This window comes from Sorex araneus, chromosome 2 (assembly GCF_027595985.1).
Source record: "Sorex araneus isolate mSorAra2 chromosome 2, mSorAra2.pri, whole genome shotgun sequence".
NCBI classification, from domain to species: Eukaryota; Metazoa; Chordata; class Mammalia; order Eulipotyphla; family Soricidae; genus Sorex; species Sorex araneus.
Window position 1 is genome coordinate 211,135,143 of NC_073303.1, and position 24,138 is coordinate 211,159,280.

Genomic DNA, 24,138 nt, shown 5'->3' on the forward strand with positions numbered 1-24,138 from the left:
AATATATCTAATGAATTATAAAGATGCCTATGTTAAACTTAATAAATACAATTGTTTCACACTATGACATTGATACTGATTAATGTTATATATTGACATATATCAGAACATTAACAACTTTTCAGGGTAATAAAGTTATAGTATTTATTGTAAACTATTTTCTTTAAAATTTAGAGATAGTTTATAAAGAATATTCTCAATACAGATATTATCTTTTATCCTAAACAAACTTTTATTAACACATAATTTTATCATTTCATTGATAGTAAACTATTCACACTAATATCACATTACTTAAACTGAAAATTCCATCAAGTGGATTCTAGGAAGAAAATTATTTTCCAGGTGTTTTCCTACAATTGTTCTAAGGCATTAGATAATTCAGGTCATAGTTTCATTCTTTAAAGTGAATAGCCGAAAGAAGAGGCTATTTTTTGATGCTTTCTCTAGCTGACAGTATTCATTTCCCTTGTCCTCTTCATTTTCAGTGATTGCTATTAATGACCTGCATTGGCAGACCACGGCAATGTTCCGTCCCTTTGTGGAAGTTTGTATACTGGGACCCAACCTCAGCGACAAGAAGAGAAAACAAGGCACAAAAACCAAGAGCAACACGTGGTCACCAAAATACAACGAGACGTTTCAGTTGTAAGTCACGATCCAAACAAATCTGTTCAACCTGGCTATCGAGTAGGACTGACGCTGAATTTTCTAAGGACCACAAAACCTTTCGTTATTCCTTATCACTGATTCCATGCAAGTGAAGAACGTCAATGCTTTTAGTTTTCTTTTATTCCTTCCATCCTCTCAAGACCAGAGTTAGGGACCTAAACCACAGTACAGGGGTAGGGCATTTGTCTTGCACGCAGCCAACCCGGAGTCAATCCCCAGCATCCCATATAGTTCCCCAAGCGCCACCACGAGTGATTCCAGAGTGCAGAGTCAGGAGTAAACCCTGAGCACTGCCAGTTTTACCCATAAAACAAGCAAACAAAAGAAAGAATTTAACTAGGATACTGTCAATGAAATGAAGACTGACTGCTTATACTGAATACTTGGATAACTTGACAGAGCATGTAACTTAAAAATGGAAACCTGAAAAAAAGGAACAAAAAATTTAATTTAAAAAATAAGGGGGCTGGAGCGATAGCACAGAAGGTAGGGGGTTTGTCTTGCATACAGCCAATCTGGGGTTCAATCCTTGGCATCCCATATGGTCCCCCGAGCACCACGAGGAGTAATTCCTGAATGCAGAGCAGGACTAACCCCTGTGCATCACTGGGTGTGACCCAAAAAGCAATAAATAAATAAGTAAATAAATAAATAAATAAATAAATATAAAAAATAAGTAAATATGGCTAGCAAGTCAGAGAAGAGAATTGAAAGCATTTTAGACCCTCATTATCGCTAGTATTAGGAAGCAAAGGTATGAACTTGCCTAGAACTTTTAAGAAACAATCGAAGGTAGACAAGGGAATGAGATGAAATAGTTTGGTGAGGTTGTCAGGCTCCGCAGAATCAACTACATTACTACAGTCTAGCATTCAGAGAGACAAGGTTGCATTCTAAGTTAAATAGAAGGTCTTGAAAGATTTTAAGTGAGCAGATAATGAATCTGCTTTACATATTCAAGTGAGTAATATATTTCTGTACAGAAATGTAACTATAGAGAAGCAAAGTCAATGTTGAAAGAGAAGTTAGAAGAGCATTATTAGTAGCACAAACATGAAACAATAGTGGACTGGTGAGATTTCAGTAGGGAAATGAATATCAGTAGCAGGGAGAAGAAAATAAGTGTATGTGCCTTGGAAATAGATTTTATAAAGCTCACAGTGGACTGTAGACAGAACATAAAAGAATGTATAAAATGTGTTACCAAGAACATTCATTTTAGAATAAATCAAGATGGGTTTATTTACAACAGAATTTGTAGGAAACAGAGAGAATTCAAGAAACAGTGATGTTTCTAGGCCACACTGGGAGTTAGGTTTCTGCGTCCGAAGGAAGGACTGTTTCTGAACTAGGAGAGAGAAAACTTCATGTGTAGTCTGAAGTGACCTACATCGTTTGAAACAGACTATTTTAGACCATTTCACAGATGAAGAGCTGATAAGTATGGCCTCACTCTCATGATTCCTTCTGATTTCCTAAGAGGGCTCTTTTGGGACCGAATTCAATTATAAGCCAAAGCCTGAGAAACTCCACCGGTGAAGTTCTCACAAGTCAGCCTCCTATTGCAAAGAGAAATGAGAAGGTAGAAGACAAAACTCAAATAGAGCAAATAGAATGTATCTCTCCCTGAGTCACATCAACAATGACCCAGGGGCCTTTGACTGCAGCTAGAGAGGATTTGGGATTGGGTAGAATAGTTTTAGGATTGGATAGACAGGGATAGACTGAGATGAGGGAATAAGAAGCTCAGGAACAAAAGAATTTTTGTTTAATCTGAAGATCCTTATTAGACATCCAAGAGGAGATGTAAAATACTAAGTAGTATGTAGTATATAACTTGATAATTATCTGTATATAAAAATATACGCATGTAATTACCACTGTAGCACTGTTGTCCCGTTGTTCATCAATTTGCTCGTGCGGGCACTACTAACATCTCCATTGTGAGATTTGTTGTTACTGTTTTTGGCATATCAAATACGCCACAGAGAGCTTGCCAGGCTCTACCGAGCAGGCAGGATACTCTCGGTAGTTTGCCAAGCTCTCTGAGAGGGACAGAGGAATCGAACTCAGGTCGGCCGAGTGCAAGGCAAAATCCCTACCCACTGTGCCATTGCTAATTAGCACTGTAGTGCTGTCATCCCATTGTTCATTGATTTGCTCAAGCGGGCACCAGTGACGTCTCCATTGTGAGACTTGTTGTTACTGTTTTTGGCATATCAAATACGCCACGGGGAGCTTGCCCAGCAGAAGGCAAAATAATCTCAGTAGCTTGCCGGGGCTCTCTGAGGGGGACGGAGGAATTGCTAATTAACTCCATAAATTAGATAAAGTAACTGATTTGGGGATTGATAGAGAAAATGGGGCGGAGGCACAAGACCACATCCTTGGTGCTTGCACATGAACCTAAAAATGGTTTCTTACTGGTTGTTTGTTATGCACACTTTCATTTTTTTCATTTCAGTCATTGTGCTTTGCCATACTGTTGCCATACTGTTGAATGCACACGGCATCCCAACATGACACCCTTCAGAGTCTCCACTGTCTCAGTATCCCTCCTACTACCAGCCCTTGGTTCTGTTCCCTTGCTTTGCTTCTTTATACCCCTCATATGAGAGAGAGCACGATACGCCTGTCCCTTTCCTTCTGACTGATTTCACTCAGTTCCTTTCCCTCCAGTTACACACTCTTTATCTTGCGTTGTTTTCTTACCCATTAAAACTTATCTATTCTTCCACAACCATTCATGGGTTAGCATATAATTCATATAGGTCACCATATAATTATATAACTACATAATCACTTGTGCAAATAAAATTTCACAAAATTTCACCTATTTACTTACTTACCATATTACTTAACTGGAGCAATAGCACAGTGGATAGGGCATTTGCCTTGCACACAGCCAACCCAGGTTCAGTTTCTCCGTCCCTCTCGGAGAGCCCAGCAAGCTACAGAGAGTATCTCACCCGCACGGCAGAGCCTGACAAGCTCCCCATGGCATATTTGATATGCCAATAACAGTAGCAAGTCTCACAATGGAGACGTTACTGGTGCCCACTCGAGCAAATCAATGAGCAACTGGACGACAGTGCTACAGTGCTACCTTATTACATAAACAGTTTAAAATATTTTAAAAGCATTATAAATTTATGATTCACACAAAATTCACATAATCTTCAATATTCATCAACTCTTCAAGCTGTCAAGACTATAATTCTGAAAAAGGTGGGATTATTTTAGGTTTTTTTCTTTCTTTTTTGGGGGGGGGCTACCCGGCATGCTCCTCCTGGCTCTGTACTCAGGGATTACTACTATTATCAAAAGCCAGGTGTGGAACCCAGGTCAATCCCATGCAAGGCACATGCCCTACCCACTATACTATCACTCCAGTCCCAGAAAAGGCAAAATTTTGATGTAATTTTATTTACAAAGAAAATATCTGATTCTTATGCTATCCTAATTTCGTCTTACCCACCAAGTTTTCACAATGTCAAAGAAATGTCAGATTGTCTATAAAGTCCATAGTGCATAGCACTGTCGTAGCACTGCTGTCCCATTATTCATCGATTTGTTCTAGCGGGCACCAGTAACGTCTCCACTGTGAGACTTGTGTTACTGTTTTTGGCATATCATATACGCCACGGGAATTTTGCCAGACTCTGCTGTTGGGTGAGATACTCTTGGTAGCTTGCCGGGCTCTCTGAGAGGGACGGAGGAATCAAACCCGGGTTGGCAGTGTGCAAGGAAAACGTCCTACCCACTGTGCTATCGCTCTGTTCATAGACTATCTTATAGAATATCTCTGGCCTCTGATCGAGGTCTATGTACTTAACATTCAACACATATACACTAAAGATCTATATCCTAAGGACTGTAGCTGGCCCTGGGGAAACAGCTATGAATGAAACTGGAGATTTGACCTCATGAGGCCTACAAGATAGCTCAGGATCAAGGGCATGGCTTACCACACTTAGAGAATTGCTGTCCGATTTCATTAGCCAAGTATCACCAGGAGAGGCCCCCAGGGCCCTTTGAACACTGGAAATCAGGGGAATAAAAGAAGATTTGACCTTAATGAAACAGATTTTTTTAAAGAAAAAGATAAGTATGTCATAGTACATAATTTATCTATAAAGTACGTGGTATCGATGCTGCCTTGAAGTGACACGTTCTACAAAATGTTAGAGCAGAAAATGTCATGTGACAAAAAAAGGAATTTTGAAAACATATACTACTGAGTAATAGAAATTTGTTAGAGAGTCGGTATCTAGGGATGTCGGTATTTAGGTAGCTAAAGTAAAGGGCAGGGGAGGAATCTCATCACTCGGGCTTTATTTTGTTTAGTTCTGCACCAACAACTTACCTTAGGTTAATATTAGTAGAGACCATCCTTGGACTCTTGTCAGAACAGACAGGAATCACTTTAGTTATGAAAGAATTGTTACTGAAGCACCAAGCTCTGCTAGAACTCATTTACTGTGGATGTTTGCATTAAACAGCTTCCTAAGAATAGTGCTTTGATAAGGTAGAAGTGTTTTTCCTCACATCCAAGAAAAGGCTCCTAGAGCAACTAGAGTAGCTATAAATCTGAGGTAAAGGTAAAGGGGGGGAGAGGAGAAATGAAGAAACTGATGTTGAAATGGCACAGAGAATTTTCCAAGACTCTCTTGCCCTGAATAAGTGCCATTCTAATCCTGTATCCATAAGGAGACCATCCTATGATTCAGTATCTCATAATATTTTGGTTCTGATTTCTATTGATATATTATAAACCCAATCAGTAATGCTTACTCAGATTGATTTTCTATACCTGTCTAAGAAAGGAGAAACTTTAAGTTATATATCTAAGGAATAAATATATCTTATAGCCTAGTTCTCCTTCTGGGAGAACCTGGCAAACTAACCGAGAGTTTCCTGCCCACATTGGGAGACCCTCGAAAAGTCCCCATGGTGTATTAATGTGCCAAAACCAGTAGCAAGCTGGGTCTCATTCCTCTGTACTTAAAGAGTCTCCATTGTGGCATCATTGGGAAGGATGAGTAAAGAGAGGCATCTAAAATCTCAGGGCTTGGACAAATGGAGACATTACTGAGACCACTCGAGAAATTCGACAATCAATGGGATGATGATGATGATGATGATGATGATGATGATGATGATGATGATGATGATGATGATCCAAGGAATACATATGTAAAAACTAAGAGAAACTTAAAGGGCATTACATCAGGATTAAAATATAATGCTACACAATTTATTGATATACTGATACATATACCAAATTTCTGCAGTAGTTTAGAAGTCTTATGATACTCACGTGAAATAAGCTAAAATTTTCTGGTTTTAATTCACACAGCATTCTGGGTAATGAAAACCGTCCAGGGGTCTATGAACTACATCTCTCCGTGAAAGATTACTGCTTTGCCCGAGAAGATCGAATCATCGGAATGACAGTCATTCAGCTACAGAACATTGCCGAAAAAGGGAGCTACGGGGCATGGTATCCTCTTTTGAAAAATGTCTCTATGGATGAAACTGGTTTGACTATTCTTAGAATACTTTCTCAGAGAACCAGTGATGATGTGGCTAAAGAATTTGTAAGACTTAAATCTGAAATAAGATCTGCCGAAGAGAGTGCTTGAAACAAGCACTTCAAGGTACCATCTTCAAAAGTAAACTCTTTGACTATTGCATGCATGTGCACATATATGGGAATGTTTATTTCACTGTTTCAGTGTTTGCCAGTACTCAAGTGCAATGTCTACAAGGTATGCAAAAATCCTATGAACTTTTATATCCTTCTGAGAAATAAATGTTCCATGAAGTGCCAAAATTATTTCAAGTAAAATATATTATCTCTTTTGAAATACTTGTTTCATTTCACTACCACTTTCTCCTTGATTAAGTTTACTAAAAATCAATTACCCTTTTGAGTTCGTTAGTTGTTTTTGTTAAATTCACTTATGTTTCCATATTTCAGAATGTGTTTGTCAAATTCTATTTTATTTAGACTTACCGTATTATAGATGTCTTACAAAAAACCCTTTTCTATTACAATAGAAATGGAGTTACATCTAGAGTTTGTAATTTTATAGTTGCAGATATATTGTGATGAATTTTGCATACAAATTAAAATAGACAAGGTAGAATATTTTATGCTGACCAGTTACCAGCCTTTCTGAAATATCACTGTGAAGAAGTGCTATTAAAGCAAACTTATACAAAGCAATGCTAAATAGAGTTTGTTAACAATGTTTAATATATTAAAAACTTCGTTCTTTAAAACTGCCATGATCACATTGCATTTGCAAAAAAAAAAAGTAAGTTGATGCATTTGTCATTTAGCGTTTGTCTTGGCTTTACTGAATTTCATACTTTAGAAGATCATAGGATCAGTGGTTTAGAAAGGATGTAGCAGATTGAATTTTTTAAATTACCTACAATGAGTATGTACATTGTTAAGTGTCTTCCCTCTAGCAGTTATGACTCTTTCCTTATTTACTCATTTCTATAATCAGTTAAATGCTTTTTTTATTTTAAAAATATTCAGCAATTTATACTGAATGCAGCATTATTATATATTGCACTGGAGCAAAAAGTCATGTCTTCCTCTATTTAGTAAAAAATGTAAAATAAAGCCTGAGAAATTGCTAACAATTTTACAATTTATGTTATTTATCAGCTAAAGATGCATCTGACTCAATAGAAAAAAACAATATAGCACAAAATTATTGCTAGGTTGGTTTTTGAATATGAAATAGTTTATGAATATTTGAACTTTCTTTATTTTTATGGTTTGACTTTTTGGAGCCTGTGTCTAAATATTTGGCTGTAGACAGTACTTCAAAATTGTAACTATGGTCATAACTATTTGTGGACAGCATACAAATGCAGGAACAAGAGCCTGTTTTGTAAACAACCTCGTGAGATATGGTAGAAACAGAAATGAATAGTATCATGACTCAGAACCGTTTTGTGTTGCTGGATACGAAACCATATTTTAGTGACAACCAACCACTAATTCATGTTAACATGGTAGGAAATTGCTTTGTTAATGACTTCTTCAATGCAATCCTTTGGTTTATGCATTAATAAATGGTTGTGACTGAGCACATGAAATACTTTATTGTACCTTCTGCCTTTTTGTTTTATTGATACAACATCATTTCATTATTCAGAAATAAAAATTCCAGAAACAATTCTCACTTTGTTTGTATTTAATATCTCTTAGAACTGAGGGGAAAAAATCTAGGTTTATTAATGGAAGAGAGATACAGATTACATGATATTAACATTGAAATAAGAGATAGCCGAAGCTCCCAGCAACTATATATCTCTGAGAAATGTTGAGCACATAAAAAAAATTATTAACGGGGCGCTGGAGCAATAGCATAGCGGGTAGGGCATTTGCCTTGCACGCAGCCAACCCTGGTTCAATTCCCAGCATCCCATATGGTCCCCTGAGCAACGCCAGGGGTGATTCCTGAGTGCAGAGCCAGGAATAACCCCTGTGCATCACCAGGTGTGACCCAAAAGAAGCAATAAATAAATAAATAATTTTTTTTAAAAAATTATTAACTAGGGGCTGGAGTGATAGCACAGCGGGTAGGGCATTTGCCTTGCACTCGGCGGACCCGGGTTCGATTCCCAGCACCCCATATGGTCCCCTAAACACTGCCAGGAGTAATTCCTGAGTGCAAAGCCAGGAATGACCCCTGTGCATCGCCAGGTGTGACCCAAAAAGCAAAAAAAAAAAAAAAAAAAGCAAAATAAAGACAAAAATGCTTCCTTTAAAAAAAGAAATTATAAACTAACATATATACAGAAAACAACATTAAATAAAAACTTGAATTATAAAAGATTTTGCTCTCCTGTTGAAACTTTTATTCTAGATTGTACAAAGTCCCCACTCTCAGGCTGTGTCAGCCCCTCACTCACACGGGGATTACACGTGAAAGGATGTTCCGGGGCTCTCCCGGCAGCTCTCTCTCTCCGCCCGTGTTCGGTGCTCTCGAGCGGCTTCTCCACCAGGGACAGCTGTTGCCTTGGAAGGAAGAACGAGGGCCAAGCTGGTTGCTGATTAGTTGCCGTTTATTCATTCTCTCATCTCTCCCAGCTCTCTCCAACCCTCTGTGTGTGTGTGTGTGTCTGTTTGTCTGTCTGTCTCTAACCGCTCAATTCTTTCTTCCCACTGTATCCATCTCCTCTCTCTCTCTGCTGTCTCTGTAACCGTCTCTCCTTCAATCCCCCCACAACAACCTTCAATCCATCCTTCTCCCTGCAGCCTTTCTCTTTTATCCTCTCACCACGCCTCCCCAAACATGCCTCCCCACAGGAAGCATGATCCAAAAGTTTTTCCAATCTTCCCGACCACCTGCAGCCCAAAGGGGCAAATCAGCCGTTAAGGTGTGTTTTTCCTCTCCTTAGACCTACTACTTAATTAGCGTCTTTAATTCTCCTTCCTCATATTTACCATTCTGTATGGACACAGATGAATAGATGCTTTTAGGCCTGGAAGGTGACTCTCCTGGGAACATCTCACCACAGACTCAGACTACAGTGCTCAGGCCGGATCAATCATTCCTAACCCCAGCAGGGTCCAATTCTAGTTATTACTTTTGGATCACGACAGAATTTGTCCGTGACCAAGCTCTTAACTTATAGTTAAGGATTAGGGCACTTTGGCCAGGCCCATCTCGATGCCAGGGTAGCTCATAGCTCACCGCTTGCCCTGGGTCCATCCAGTCCCTTGTCGGGCCCCTGCTTTTGGGGATGTAGGAAGTAAGGGCAACTGAGGCTTAAGTCCAGAGAGCAGATGTCCAGGAGGTAATATTATCTGGAGTCAATCAACTCCCAAGCCACAGGCTTGTCTTTTTAACGGTCTTCCTGTATCCATACAAAAAGCAATTGCTCTGAAATAACTCACCATGCAAAGAATATTAAGGAGAAGAGAAAGACAATATTTACAAGTCAGAGTCTGATCAGGAGACAAAGGTAATTGACAGGTTGGGGAGCAGTCAACAAACACAAGCTCCCAGCGGCTAAGGAGGAAGGGCAAACCAACATTATCCTTAACTAGATGTATCTTATAGTTATTTAAGAGACTGGAATTAACATGTTAACATCGTAAAATATAATATACTTGAACAATAGCAGTTAGGTTTTAAATTACTCACTTAAAATTATTAGCTAAGTATTTTTTAGTATTTGTAATTAAATCTATTTGTTCACTTAATACATAATGTTTCAAATTATAATGGTGTCATTTTGAATAGAGTCTATTTGTTACTAGTATAAACTAATGGTGTTAATTTTTAAATACTTATAAATTCTGCTATGTCTTTCTCCGTAGATACAGGCATATGTCTCCACAAAAAAAAGACTGCTGAGTTTATATACCAAATAAATAATCAATCTGAAGTGATTCTTCATCACCTATAAGGCTGTATTTAAGTGTGCAGAAATTTATTTATTTAGCTCCAAATAAAATGCATAAAGACAAAGCTCTGTCATTTGTCTACAGATGAACTTGATATTAGCAGTTCTTAAAGATATACATTTCAATCGACTCTTAGAGAAAATTATTTGCAGCCATAGTCAGGTATTTAATATTCAATAGAATTCTGATGAATGATTATTAAAGATAGTATGGGGAATATTGTCTTCCATAGAGGCAGGGGGAGGGTGGGAAAGGGGGGGTATACCCGGGATATTGGTGGTGGGGAATGTGCACTGGTGGAGCGATGGGTGTTTGATCATTGTGAGATTGTAACCCAAACATGAAAGCTTGTAAGTATCTCACGGTGATTCAATAAAATTTTTTAAAAATTTTTAAAAAATAAGTAATCAAATGTCTTTATCTGATTCATATATTTCCAGGATAGTTTATATATTGAATTATCTGTAAATAAGGCACATTTATAGATGACAATTATACCTTAATGTTTTCAATTTGATATTTTAAACAAATCTTTGAAGCAAGATTTAAATTCTTGCTTTTAAGTATTTCATAATAGAGGGCTGGAGCGATAGCACAGCGGGTAGGATGTTTGCCTTGCACTTAGCCAATCCGGGTTCGATTCCTCCATCCCTCTTGGAGAACCCGGCAAGCTACTGAGAGCATCCCGCCCGCACGGCAAAGCCTAACAAACTACCCATGGCATATTGGATATGCCCAAAACAGTAACAACAACAGAGTGAACTGATCTAAATAGGCCTTTACTAAGATGATTGATTACAGTTCCTTTTATTTAAATAAGACTGAATTATAGCTAAAATATTCTGTGCATTAGTGACTGAAACTTCAAGGGAGATGAAAGCTCTTTTTGCTAAGAAACTGCAATATATAGTAATGTCAGGTGCATTATTGTGCTAAAATCTTCACGTGATCTTCTGCAAGAGATAATGACCACATTTGGCAGATCTCCTGATCAAATGTTTGCTCCATGTTACTCATGTATCAGACATAATGCAGCAGATATATCAATGAACTAAGCCAATGAAAGCTACTTACTCTGGTGGATTTTACACTCTAGTATGGCAATATGAGGAAACTGAAACTCAGGAAATGCCATTCAACTTCTTTGGATAAGTGTCTTACATTGTTTCATAAAGTGTGATTCCAAGAATATTTTGAGAAATCTCCATACTGTTGATAAAGGCACATAGCTGCTTTGAAGAGGCACTGTATCCCGAATATGCACATAGTTGTGCAAAACCGTGGTTTTCAACTGGCAATTCAGTGCCAGATGGAAGATACTTTCTGTTCATTTGTGAATGCTACTTAACCGACAATGGTTTGCGATGACTGTTCTACAGAAAGTTAAAGACACAGTCCTGATGTTTGTGCAGTAGGCAAGAGCTGTTGAGATTAAAAACATTTTAGAAGATTTTCCTTTCAAATTTAACAGTGTCTATTCTAGTTCCTTGAAGAATATCTTCAGTATTGTGATGGGAATTACAAGAAATCTGTATAATCCTTTGAGTAGGATAGTCATTTTGATAATAATAATTCTTCAGCTCATGAACTTGAAAAATTGTTTCGCTTACTGGGATCTTCTTCTGTTATGTTTAACAGAAGAACCTTTATGCACAACATAAAGCAAGGAAAGACTCTTCAACAAATAATGCTCAGAAAACTGATAACCTGGGGGCCGGAGCGATAGCACAGCGGGTAGGGCGTTTGCCTTGCACTCGGCTGACCCAGGTTCGATCCCCGTCATCCCATATGGTCCCCCAAGCACCGCCAGAAGTAATTCCTGAGTGCAAAGCCAGGAGTAACCCCTGAGCATCGCTGGGTGTGACCCAAAAAGCAAAAAAAAAAAAAAAACTGATAACCAGTGACCAAAAAAAGAATTGGAATCCTATTTCATGTCATTTACAAAAGTTAGTTCAAAGTGAACTTTCTTAAAAGAATCACAGATGGACTTAATTAAATTAACTTTAACATAATGAACTTTAACTTAATTATGTTTAAAAAACTTAAATGTTTAAGTTAGGAGCAAATGACTAAATGTGTGTTAGCTGACTTTCATATCTCTAGAAATACATCTCAATAAAAATATAAATTTATAAAATATATATGCAGAGAGATGTTTAAAGCAGCTTTATAACAGAAAACAAATAGACCAGAATCAAAGCAAATGTTCATGAGCAAATGATTAAATAATTTGTGACTCATGTATATTATAAAATACTGTAATTAGAATAATTATATAATACATTTACATTATATAAAATATCAATGAAATTATATATATCATATATAATTATATCCATAATGTGAGATAGATACACACAGAAAGGTGTTTAATCAATTTATTTTATTAAATAAAAGTTGCAACAATACATAAAATAGAGGACTAACATTTAAAATCTATAAATCACTCACAAAGCTCAGCAACAAAAATAACAATCCCAGGTTAAGTGGGAAAAAGAGGGTTCTAGGCACTTTGATAGTGATGTTTAGTGACCTAGTAAATAAATTATTTGAACTTCAATACTATTGTAAGAATATTATCTAAAGTATGCACTGCAGCACTGTAGCACTGTTGTCCCATTGTTCATCAATTTGCTTGAGCGGGTACCAGTAACATCTCCATTGTGAGACTTGTTGTTATTAGTTTTGGCATATCGATTATACCACGGGGAGCTTGCCAGGCTCTGCCGAGCGGGCGGGGTACTCTTGGTAGCTTGCCGGGCTCTCTGAGAGGTCAGAGGAATCGAACCCGGATCAGCTGCCTGCAAGGCAAATGCCCTACCCGCTGTGCTATCGCTCCAGTCCAAACTATATTCTAAACAAGCTTAATTGGCAAAATCTATCATGATTGCAGGTAGCTTTATTTTCCTTCAGAGAAATCTTTTTTCTCAGTTTCAAAATAAATGTACATTCAACTATAATGTGGCTATTTACTATAAAAGACAAATGTACTGCAGTTCCTTCCATTACTCACTGATACATAAAATAGACAATAAAGACAAATGTGTGCCTTCTAAATTTTATTTAATAATCTTAAAGAAATTTAAATATAATAAAATTTACCATCCTAATTATAAAGTTTGCTGGCCTCAGACAAACTTTATAATTTGATTCTGACTTTATAATGATTATGAAGATATGAAATGTTTCCACGATCCCCAAAGTTGTCTTGCACCCCTCCTTAATCAATCCTGTCATTCCTGTTTTTTCAGAGCCCCATTATATGCTCTTTCTAACTAGAAATTGTGTACTATAAAATTTCGCATGGGTATACTACAAACAGAATGTACCTTTTGTGTAAAAGTTTAAAATTAATCCATTGATCTATTTTATTATGAATAAAACTCCTCATTTTTGTTACAGAAAGGTATTCTGTAGCATGGACCTGATTGATTCTTTTACATGCTGGCATACAAGCAAATTGTATACAAATTGTATAACAAATTTCCTGTTAGGAGCTAATACCGACAATGTCTTGAATATTGGGGTCCAAGTTTTAAATGGTTATATCTTTTAGCTTACCTTTAATAAATCCTAAAAATCGAATTACTTTGCCAACTCAAAAGGAATAGTTAAAGAAAGTATAATAAAAGAACTATTCAGGTAAGGTAGATTTCATTAAACCACAAAAGGCAGTGAAAACTCCCGCGGTAAGCAACACAGGAGTAGGAAGTGGTTTGTAGAAACTAATGAAAGTTTTATAAAAGGCTCATTCAAAACTTGATTGCAGCAAAAAAAAAAAAAAGGAAAGGAAGATTTAAAAAAAAAAATCTCTTCTCTCTCTTCTACTCTATGACTATCTTTTGAGTTCCAGGGAACCTAATTTACACAATACATAGAAATCAACCTCTATAGAAGGACAGGGAAGGAAAGGAATCAAGAAAGGAAGAAGAGAATGGGAAGTAATGGATGAACAGGCATCAGGGCCTCAGTTGTACCTGTGATATGACTGAGGGGTACAGTCATATACCCAAAACACAGATTCAACAAAATTTAAAAACATGACATCTAAGCTTCAACCACTGAAACTGATAGACAGGGATGGAGGGGGAAGCAGGGTATGGAAGGAATCCGGGAACACAGCAAAGGTAAGTTGACACTGGTGTTGGTTGGTACTGAATTACTGGTGTAGGCCTAAAACTCAACTATCAATAGTCTACAAAAAACTTTGTAAACCACGGTTATTTAATTAGAAATTTTTTTTTTAAGAGTGAAAAAGAAATCAACCTCTGTAACATAGAGCAAAGTACCTGGAAAGCAAAGCTTGAGAAGGAATTTGAGAATATTTAACATAAACACCGGCATAAATTCCTAGCATCAACTTTCAGTTGCTTCTGAAGTTTTGATAGAAGATAATGAGACTATTTCCATAGACATATCCTTTTTACTCAATTGACACCCACAATCAAGAGATGATGTTTCCTTTAACATGGACCTCTTTTATCTCAGCTTTATTTTCGGGGTCCTTTCAGGCTGGTGACTGACACAGGATCTGTGATGAAATCCTGAGTGACATTTTCTCCTCCTTTAAAACTTGTTTCACTCCATCATAGGGAGTTTATTTCAAACCAAATTCATTAAAGAAAAAAAAAAGCTAGATAAGGATAACCAAACTTCCATAGTTAGATAACTATACTCTGTTGGGTATTTACTTTCAGGTCATAAGTAAACCAGAATTTATTGTGTCCATGGACATTTGTTCTTTATTATGGATTTATATTATACATTCCAAAATAAAAATGTTCTCTGATGGCTAACAGCAGATACCCAGGATATCCTGGTATATAGAGTGTCTCTGAACTTCATCATCATCATCATCATCATCATCATCATCATCATCATCATCATTCATCATCCCATTGATCTCGAATTTTTCGAGCAGTCTCTGTAACGTCTCTATTCATCCTAGTCCTGAGATTTTAGAAGCCTCTCTTTACTCGTTCTTCCCAATGATGCCACATTGGAGGCTCTTTCAAGGTCAGGGGAATGAGACCCAGCATTGTTACCAGTTTTGGCATATGAATACACCATGGGGAGTTTGCCAGGCTCTCCCATGTGGGCAGGAAACTCTCAGTAGCTTGCCAGGTTCTCCCAGAGGGACCTTGCTTTTAAGTCTCTGGATATTGGCCATTGGTGGGATTACATGGTGCCGGGGGCAGTCTCTGGGTGTGACCGCCTAACTACTGAAAAATGGGGAATCTGGGCAGAAGAGGCCCAGTCCCAACCCGAGCAGGCTTGGAGGTCTCAGCCCAGGTCCCACACACCGGGGTTCCTCTGCCGGTTCCTTCATGCGTGAGGCTCTCCGTACGTGTGGAGAGGAGCCTTGAGCATGGCTGTAGCTAGGCTCCGGAGGTCTTTGGCCACGGGAGCTCTGCTTGGGGTGGGGAGGGAAGCTGGGGCCATCCCCTCGGAGGGGTCCCAGGGAAGACAGCCAGGTGCTTGGGCAAGAGACTCTCTGTGTCACTCTATTCTGGGAGCTACCTTTTAAGTCTCTGGATGTTGGCCGTTGGTGGGATTACATGGCACCGGGGGCAGTCCCTGGGTGTGACCGCCTAGCTACTGGAAAATGGGAAATCTGGGCGGAAGAGGCCTAGAACTTCACTTTCTATTATTAAAGGGTGACTGCTCTAGTACTTTAATAATGTCCAATTATTAAATGTCCAATCCTTCCTAACTGCTGATAAATATATGCCTGTCTGGGAACCACTGGACTGCTGTGCAATTAGAATACTATTTGCAGCTGCTGCAATTCAAGTTTCTTTCCAGGACTGAGTGTTAATTAATTCTGGCTTTCCTTTCAAAGAGAGGAATATTAAATAACCACCAGAAGTTAAACTCATTTCTATCTTGGACTGGTCCCTTTTCAAATATTTTACTCTTCTCGCTGGTTTTAGGAACTTTAAGAAATCAATCATTTGGATTGGGAAATAAATTTTATCCCTATGACCACCACTTATTAAGAAACAATGAACTCTGATTATTTTGAATCTACTATAAACTTAGGGCTTGGAAAATCCTTTAGGAACTGTTTTCTTTCTTTAATAATAATTGCTCCCATTGGAAGAGCACCTAGCACACTGTATAGAAATTGTTTTAAGCTTTCTGACACTTCATTAATTTTCACAACAAATAAATGAAGTATTAACTTATTATTATTAAATATTGTTATTATAAGTATTATATTAAGTCTTAGGAGACTGAGATTTAGATTTGTTATTTTATCCCATGTCATGTATTTGGTAAATTTGTTGAGCTATATGAGATTGAATTGCAGATTATATGACTTGTAACACTGTTATTCCTAGCCACCATGTCTTAACCACGTAACACAACATATGGCAGAACACCTGGATAGAATGAATATTGCCTCGTAGTCCTGGGTTCACTGTATGCAGTAATATACACAGGAGGCATTAGCTTTTCCAAACATTAGGTACTACTATTTTCTATAATTAAACCTAAATAACTTTTCATGGTTATTGAAATTTCTAAGAGTAGAAATTAAACTTTTCATCTCTCTCTAAGCTATTCCTTTTAGTAGGGTCTCTTCTCCTCTCCATCAGTAGGCAAATTTGGTTAATCCCCCTCATGAATGTACTAAATTTTTGGTAGCTACTTAACTAGAAAGGAACAGATAGCATGAAGTTGCTAATGGTGGGCAGAAAGAGACTGTCAAGTTATATTTCTCTCAGTCTAAGTCATATTTCTCAATGTTTTTAGTAAGAGGTATAAAAGTATGAGAAAAGTTAAGTTTAGGGTAATTGACAATATCTTGCAAAAAATCATGGAGTTTAGGATAGAATTCATTTGAAATGATAATTTAAGTATAAGGCTATCCACAATCATAACAATACTGTAAATAGTATTATATACTGTTAATTGACATACATAGTCATAAGATTTTCAGAACTTAATGTGAGAATAAAACACTCACTGATAGTAGTAAATAGAGATAATATACCACTATAATCCTACAGATCTAAAGTAAATTATTAGTAGGAATCAATTTCAGAACATCTCACAAATACTTTTTTAAAACCATGTGACATGTGACATTTGATTAAAGAAATATGTGTCATATTGGATATGCCAGAAACAGTAACAATAAGTCTCACAATGAGAGAAGCTACTGGTGCCCGCTCAAACAAATCAATGAGCAACAGGATGACAGTGACAGTGACAGTGTTTACACAAATTAGGGGTGAGGGCTGCTGTGTGCATTCGGTGGCCATGAGCTGCCCCCCCACCCTGGCTGGCCGCCACTGAGGAATGCAAAAAGGAGGGAACAGTGTTGCTGAGTTGGCTGGTGATCAATCACCATTTATTCCAATCTCAGTCCCGCCATTTATTCCATTCTCCCCGCATGCCTGTTCCAGTCTCATTGTGTGCCCCATTTCAGTCTCCTCTGCTCTTCATTCCTATCTCTTACTGTCCTTCATGCTGGCAAACAGACGTGTCCTTCATGCTAGTATGTCTGCTTGTCTGCCCCTTTCTCTGATTCCTCTTTTTTTTTTATTGAGAGTCTCTTGCCCCCGCACCAATTTCCCTCCCCACCCTGAGCAGAGCCACTGCAGCTGAAGACTTCCACAGCCCAGCCACAGCCATGCTCAAGGCCCTTCTCCACACGTTCAGATGAACCTCACGCATGAAGGAACCAGCAGAGGAATCCAGGTGTGTGGGACCTGGGGCTGAGACCTCCAAGGCTGCTTGGATTGGGACTGGGCATCTTCTGCCCAGATCCCCCATTTTCCATAGCTAGGCGGTCACACCCAGGGACTGCCCCCAGAGCCACGTAATCCCACCAACAGCCAACAGCCAGAGACTATAAAACCAAGCTCCCAGAATACATCTTATAGCCTAGTTCTCCCTCTCGAAGAACCTGGCAAGCTACCAAGAGTTTCCTGCCCGTATGGGAGAGCCTCACAAACTCCCTGTGGCGTATTCATATGCCAGTAACAATGATGGGTCACATTCCCCTGATCCTGAAAGAGCCTCCAATGTGGCACCACTGGAAAGGACAAGTAAAGAGAGACTTCTAAAATCTCAGGGCTAGAATGAATGGAGACTGCTTGAGAAATTCAACAATCAAAGGGATGATGATGATGGTGGTAATGATGATGATGATGATTGAATCATTGTGAGAACAGTTACAAAGCTTTCCAGTCTAAGTCTCGGTCATACAATGGTCAAACACCCATCCCTTCACCAGTGTACACCCTCCACCACCAAGAACCCCAGTGTAACCCCCATCCCACCCCTCCCACTGCCTATGTGGCAGATGATTTACTTTACTCTCTCTCCACTTACTCTCTCTCCACTTGCTCTCTCTCCACTTTGATCACATTCAATATTTCGACAAAAGATCCACCATTATTATTTGGAATTTTCCCCAGCATTCAGACCTGCCTATCTCTTATTCAGTGTCTCCTTCTCACCCTATCTCACAGCCCAGTTAAAAAGAAAGAGTTGGGGTTGGCAATTACACATAGGTGAGTTAGCACAATCAACATATGTAGAGCCCTTCCTTCCGGGAAACTCTTCTAAGACAAAGATCTCTTTTGCTAGGAGATTTGCTCAAGGGCAGAATTTCATTTAAGGGTGTATTTCTCCTTTCCTTAGTCCATATCCATTTAAAAGTCATCTTATATGTACTTCTTAATAATCTTTCTAGTCATTTTATACAGACACAGTAAGAGATACATTAAGTTTATAAGATGGCTTTCCTGGGGTCAGCTCGCTATATATCCCAGACTACCATCCTCACGCTAGATCAGTCCTTCCTAATCCCAGAAGGGTCCTTGTCCAGTCACTTCTCTTTGGGTCATGACAGAATTTGTCCATGACTGTGCTCTTATTATAAGTTTCATGGTGCTTGGCCTGTCCCTTTTCGATGCCAGGGTAGCTCACAGCTTGCCCTAGGTCCATCCAAGTCCCTTCGTCTGGACCCTGTTTTTTTCGGTGACAGGAACTAAGGGAAACTGGAGCTTAAGTTGATTAAATATGACAGATGTCAGTAAAATATTATTCAAAGTTAACTAACTCCCAAGTTACAAGAGTATAGCATCAACTGTCTTCCTGTGTCTATACAAAAAGACATTGCTCTAAAGTAAACTGCAAATGACATGAAGAAAAGAGAAAAGCAATATTTCACTTACAAATACAAAATCCAGAGATCTCTGAAGAATCCAAGAGACCTTTACAAGTCACAGGTTCCGATTAGGGAAAAATGAGTGATTAACAGATAGGGGAAGAGCAACACAAAGAAGAAGTTAAAAATGAGTACCAAGGAAATGAGAGGACTTCAAGAGCACTGTGATGGGTGTTAGTAAGTGTATAAGCTCCTTGCTGCAGAGGAGAAAGAACAAAACCAATGTTATCCAACAGAAATATACTAGACGTGAGTACCTTCTCGGAGATTTCTAAATTAGAAAGCATTAGAGTTCGTGTCAGATCAAGAGGAGGCAGGGAGTGTAAAAAACTAAAAAACGCCGAGGGGCGAGTGCACTCGCGGGCTCTCCAGGCAGCTCTGTCTCACCACCCGCGTTCGGTGCTCTGGAACCGCAGTGTGTGGACTGGATCGGGACGGCCGGTGGTCAAGGACAGGCAAGGAAGAACGAGGACCAAGCTGGTTGCTGATTAGTTACCGTTTATTCAATCTTTCATCTTTCTCATCTCCAGCACTCCCAGCTCCGGCCTCTCTCTGGATCTACTGCTCAACTGCTGCTTCTCTCTGGCTTCTCCCCCCCCCCCCCCCACCCCCCCCCCCCCCCCCCCCCCCCCCCCCGTCTCTCCCACCTTGCCCTCTAGGCTACAACCAGCCAGGTAGCCAAATTAACATAAGAAAGCCCTTCCTGAGGGCAGGGCACTCCAAAGCCCTTCCTCACTCTTAAGGTTTTTTCTTTTCCTTAGTCCAGGAACTTATTAACATCTCAATACTAGTTATTTTTGTATGGACATAGCAAGGGATACATTGAGGCTTGCAAGGCAGCTCTCCTGGCAACATCTTGCCACAGGCTCAGACCACAGCACTCAGGCCAGATTAATCATTCCTCACCCTAGCAGGGTCCAAATCTAGTATCACTGTTTGGATCATGACAGCATTTGTCCATGATCAAGCTCTTAACTTATAGTTAAGCATTAGGCACTTTGGCCAGGCCCATCTCGATGCCAGGGTAGCACACAACTCACCGCTTGCCCTGGGTCCTTCTTGTCCCATGTCGGACCGTGCTTTGGGGGTGCTAGGAAGTAAGGGCAGCTGAGGCTTAGGTCAAGAGAACAGATGCCCATGAGGAAAATATCATGTAGAGTCAAATGACTCCCAGGTTACAAAAGCATAACATTTGTTAAGTCTTCCTGTGTCCATACAAAAAGGACTTGCTCTGAATAAACTATGCAAAGGACTCAAGGAGAAGAGAAAAACATTATTTACAAGTCAACAGAACACTAAGAAAGAAGCTACAAATAAACAAAGAGGAATAGGAGCTCTGTAATGGGAGTAACCCAATAAACCTAAACTACTGAGGCTATGTTATCCTACAAGGGAGGAAAAGATTGACACATTAGTTTTTATTTGAAATGTACAAAAAGTACCTTCCAAGAAGTACTTTCCACTGCTCCAGACTTCCTTTGAAACATCATTCTTCATAGCATACTTAGCTTTCCTGCACAGTAACAATGCTCTGTGGCCAACTCCCAGGTGCTAGGTGCTAAAAATTGTGAAATTCTACTTCAACATAAGCATTAGAGTAAAATATATACCAAAATAAATATTGGTCAAAACATCCAATAACAATAATAGGCATGAAATTGATCAAAGACCCTGGCTGATAGTGCCCAAGGAAAGAGGACCATGCCTATATTGCTTTCAGTTAGTTTTTGCCTTTAACATTTGAGGTCACATTGCAGCACTGTCGTCCCGTTGTTCATCGATTTGCTCAAGCAGGCACCAGTAACGTCTCCATTGTGAGACTTGTTGTTACTGTTTTTGGCATATCGAATACGCCACGGGGAGCTTGCCAGGCTCTGCCGTGTGGGCAGGGATAGTCTCAGTTGCTTGCTGGGCTCTCCAAGAGTGACAGAGGAATTGAACCCGGGTCAGCTTCATGCAAGGCAAATGCCCTACCTGCTGTGCTATCGATCCAGTCCTTGAGGTCACATACAGACAAATATGTAAGCTTTTCTGTAATTAACATTTAAGGCTATTTGTGGCAAGGGGCAGCTCCTCTCCCAAGCTATAAATGTATCATTTGAGAAAAGTCCTATTTTTCATATATTTGATCAAAATGCTGATCCCAAACAAGCAACTAAATGAACAAAGCTAGGATTCATACCTCAGTCTCTGATTCCAATGTTTGAGATATCAACTGCAATAATATTCTGATATATCTGCTAAGCAAATAAAATTATTATTAATTTTTACTAAAAAATGCATGTCTGATACAAATTTGAGTTTTCTACTTCCAAATCTTATTTATAACACCCTTTTGAAAAGCAATTTATGGGATTGAATGAAAATATAATAGATTTAATACCTACTTGGGAGTCATTTCCCCAGGTAAAGTATTTAGAAGTACAATTTAAATAATAAAATGAATACTTGCATAAGGAATGTGCAAGTCTAGGAGGAGCAATAAAAAGAATCATTAAATCATAGACATATCACTAAAATAATGGTTAATACTGGGTGAAAGGTCTGACCAAAGTTTTTAAGTGAAAAGTAAAATTATAATGTCTACAAGGGCTGGAGTGATAGCACAGTGGGTAGGGCATTTGCCTTGCATGCGGCTGACCCGGGTTCTATTCCTCCACCCCTCTCAGAGCCTGGCAAGCTACCAAGAGTATCTCGCCCCCACAGCAGAGCCTGGCAAGCTACCCATGGCGTATTCGATATGCCAAAAACAGTAACAACAAGTATCACCATGGAGACGTTACTGGTGCCCACTCCAGCAAATCGATGAGCAACAGGATGACAGTGATACAGTGATGCAGTGAATGTCCACAAGGGTCAGACAGAGGGCATACAATGTATCAGTTATTTCAAAGCCATTTATTAAATCATAGAAACTCTATGCTTGTCCTATTTCAGAGTATATTCTTTATCTACTATAGCACAATAGTAATATATAACCCTGCCCTCTAGAACTCACTTCTCTATAAATTTCCATATTTCTTTTTGTGGCAGAAACTGTCTCCCCAGAGGTTCACGGTAGTCTGAGGCTGTTCCCAGTGGTTCTCCCAGTGGCCAGGCTGGTGGTTCACTGTGAAGGCTGATGACACAGTGTTCTGGTCCTAGGGTACCAGGGACTACTCAGAACGCTGAAGGGGGCCTCCAGGGTCATAGCTGGTGATGCTTGGAATTGCGTGTGGTCCAGAGGATCAAACTTGTGTTGGCTGAATCATTTAAGCCCTATTCTATCTCTTCCTCTTCTTTTCCATAATTCTTAATAAGCCATTAATCAACTCCTTTCTAAATAGTTTAATTATAATGTTACAAAATATAAATTATTACTGAGTTTTTATTCTAGAGAATTATAACTCAGTTTTATATAAAAATGCTATTTTAAAGATGAATAAAATAGTTATGTTTAAAAGATATATCTCTAGAAGTTATATATTCAAACTTTGAATTCAAAATTTCAAAGATCTCTTACAGCACAGTTCAGATATTAATTATGAAGTCAAGTATTCAAATAAAATTGAAGTGCACTCTGAGTTTGACCCTTAGTCTACTTTTCACTTATTATCTGATTTTCTATCTTCAAAGAATGATGGAGTTTAAAGAACACCTCTCGCTGAAAGCTTCCTCTAGTTCCTGGTATACTGTTCCAGAATTCCCAGAGATATGTAAAACACAAGCTACAAGGATTTTGATGTCTGGAATAAATATAAAATATATCATTCCATAATCTCTTTATTAGGTCAGTAATCATGAAATGTCAATGATAAAAGTCTAAGGGAAACAGGCATTCAGGAGTTCTTCTCTTGCCCCTTGTTATATGGATTTAAAATGAAGTACCTAATTTAGAAATAAGTATTATTGAATATAGAAAATGACTATAAAGTTTTCCTTCTATGGGGAGAGGGGGTTTCAGGTGGCCACACCCAGTGGTGCACAGGGCTTACCCCTGACTCTGTGCTCAGGTACCATATGTGGTACCATGAGATCAGATGGTACCACGTATGGTGCCTGATCTCAGTCAGAATTGAGACCAAATTCCCTACCTACTTACTATCGTTTGGCTCCCTCCCTAATATTTCCCTTTTGGGGGTGGGCTTAGACCATGACAAAGTCTGATTCCAGGAGTCCACGGTGAAGGGGGAGAATCCAAAACCCGATTGGTTTATGGGAGAATAATCCATGGAGAACACAAACATATCATGCCCTGTGGAAGTCGAGAATCAGAGAGAGGTAGTGAAACACTGTTAGTCACAGGAGAACTCAAATCCAAACATTGAATTCCTAAATCAATTGTGAGATCAGTAGCTTTCACAAAAGAAAAGTTTATAACCAAAGTTAATAATTTAGTTACTGAGAAAATCCATCTTAAATATTTATTAAAGGACAATCTACTTGAAATATAAAAGTTAACAAGTGCAAAGTCCTGGGGTCATGTATCCAGGGTAAGCCAATTTTAAATGATTTTTAAGTTTAAAAAAAAAATACCGTGAACAGCATACAACTTCAAACTATGACAAGTACTACCAAGAAATCCAATGGTGTTTATTGTAAAATAACAATAAGATCGGAGAGAGATGCCAACATAAAATTTAGCTAATACAATCAGAGAAGGAATCTCCAAATTGGCATTTAAATTGAAGGGCAGAGATATTTATAGTTTTCAAAAGTCTTTCACCTTTTTGTTAAGTTGATTCTGAGTCCCAATAGTGAATGGGAATTTGTTTTTTTTTTTAACTTTTCTTCCTTCTATTTCATTTTTTCATGTAGAAAAGCCATGAATTTCTGTGCATTGATATTATAGCCTGCC

The 24,138-nt window shown here is 38.7% G+C and overlaps 1 protein-coding gene across 1 annotated transcript in view; it reads left to right on the top strand.

Annotated features, from left to right (window-relative positions):
• UNC13C (unc-13 homolog C) overlaps nt 1-6,473 on the top strand; it is a 473,794-nt gene extending 467,321 nt beyond the window's left edge. Inside the window, exons 31-32 of the mRNA XM_055126062.1 lie at nt 489-648; nt 6,032-6,473. Coding sequence (XP_054982037.1) covers nt 489-648; nt 6,032-6,317 — 446 coding nt within the window. The 3' untranslated portion in view covers nt 6,318-6,473. The remainder of the gene's footprint in view (nt 1-488; nt 649-6,031) is intronic.
• Nucleotides 6,474-24,138: the final 17,665 nt, after the last annotated feature.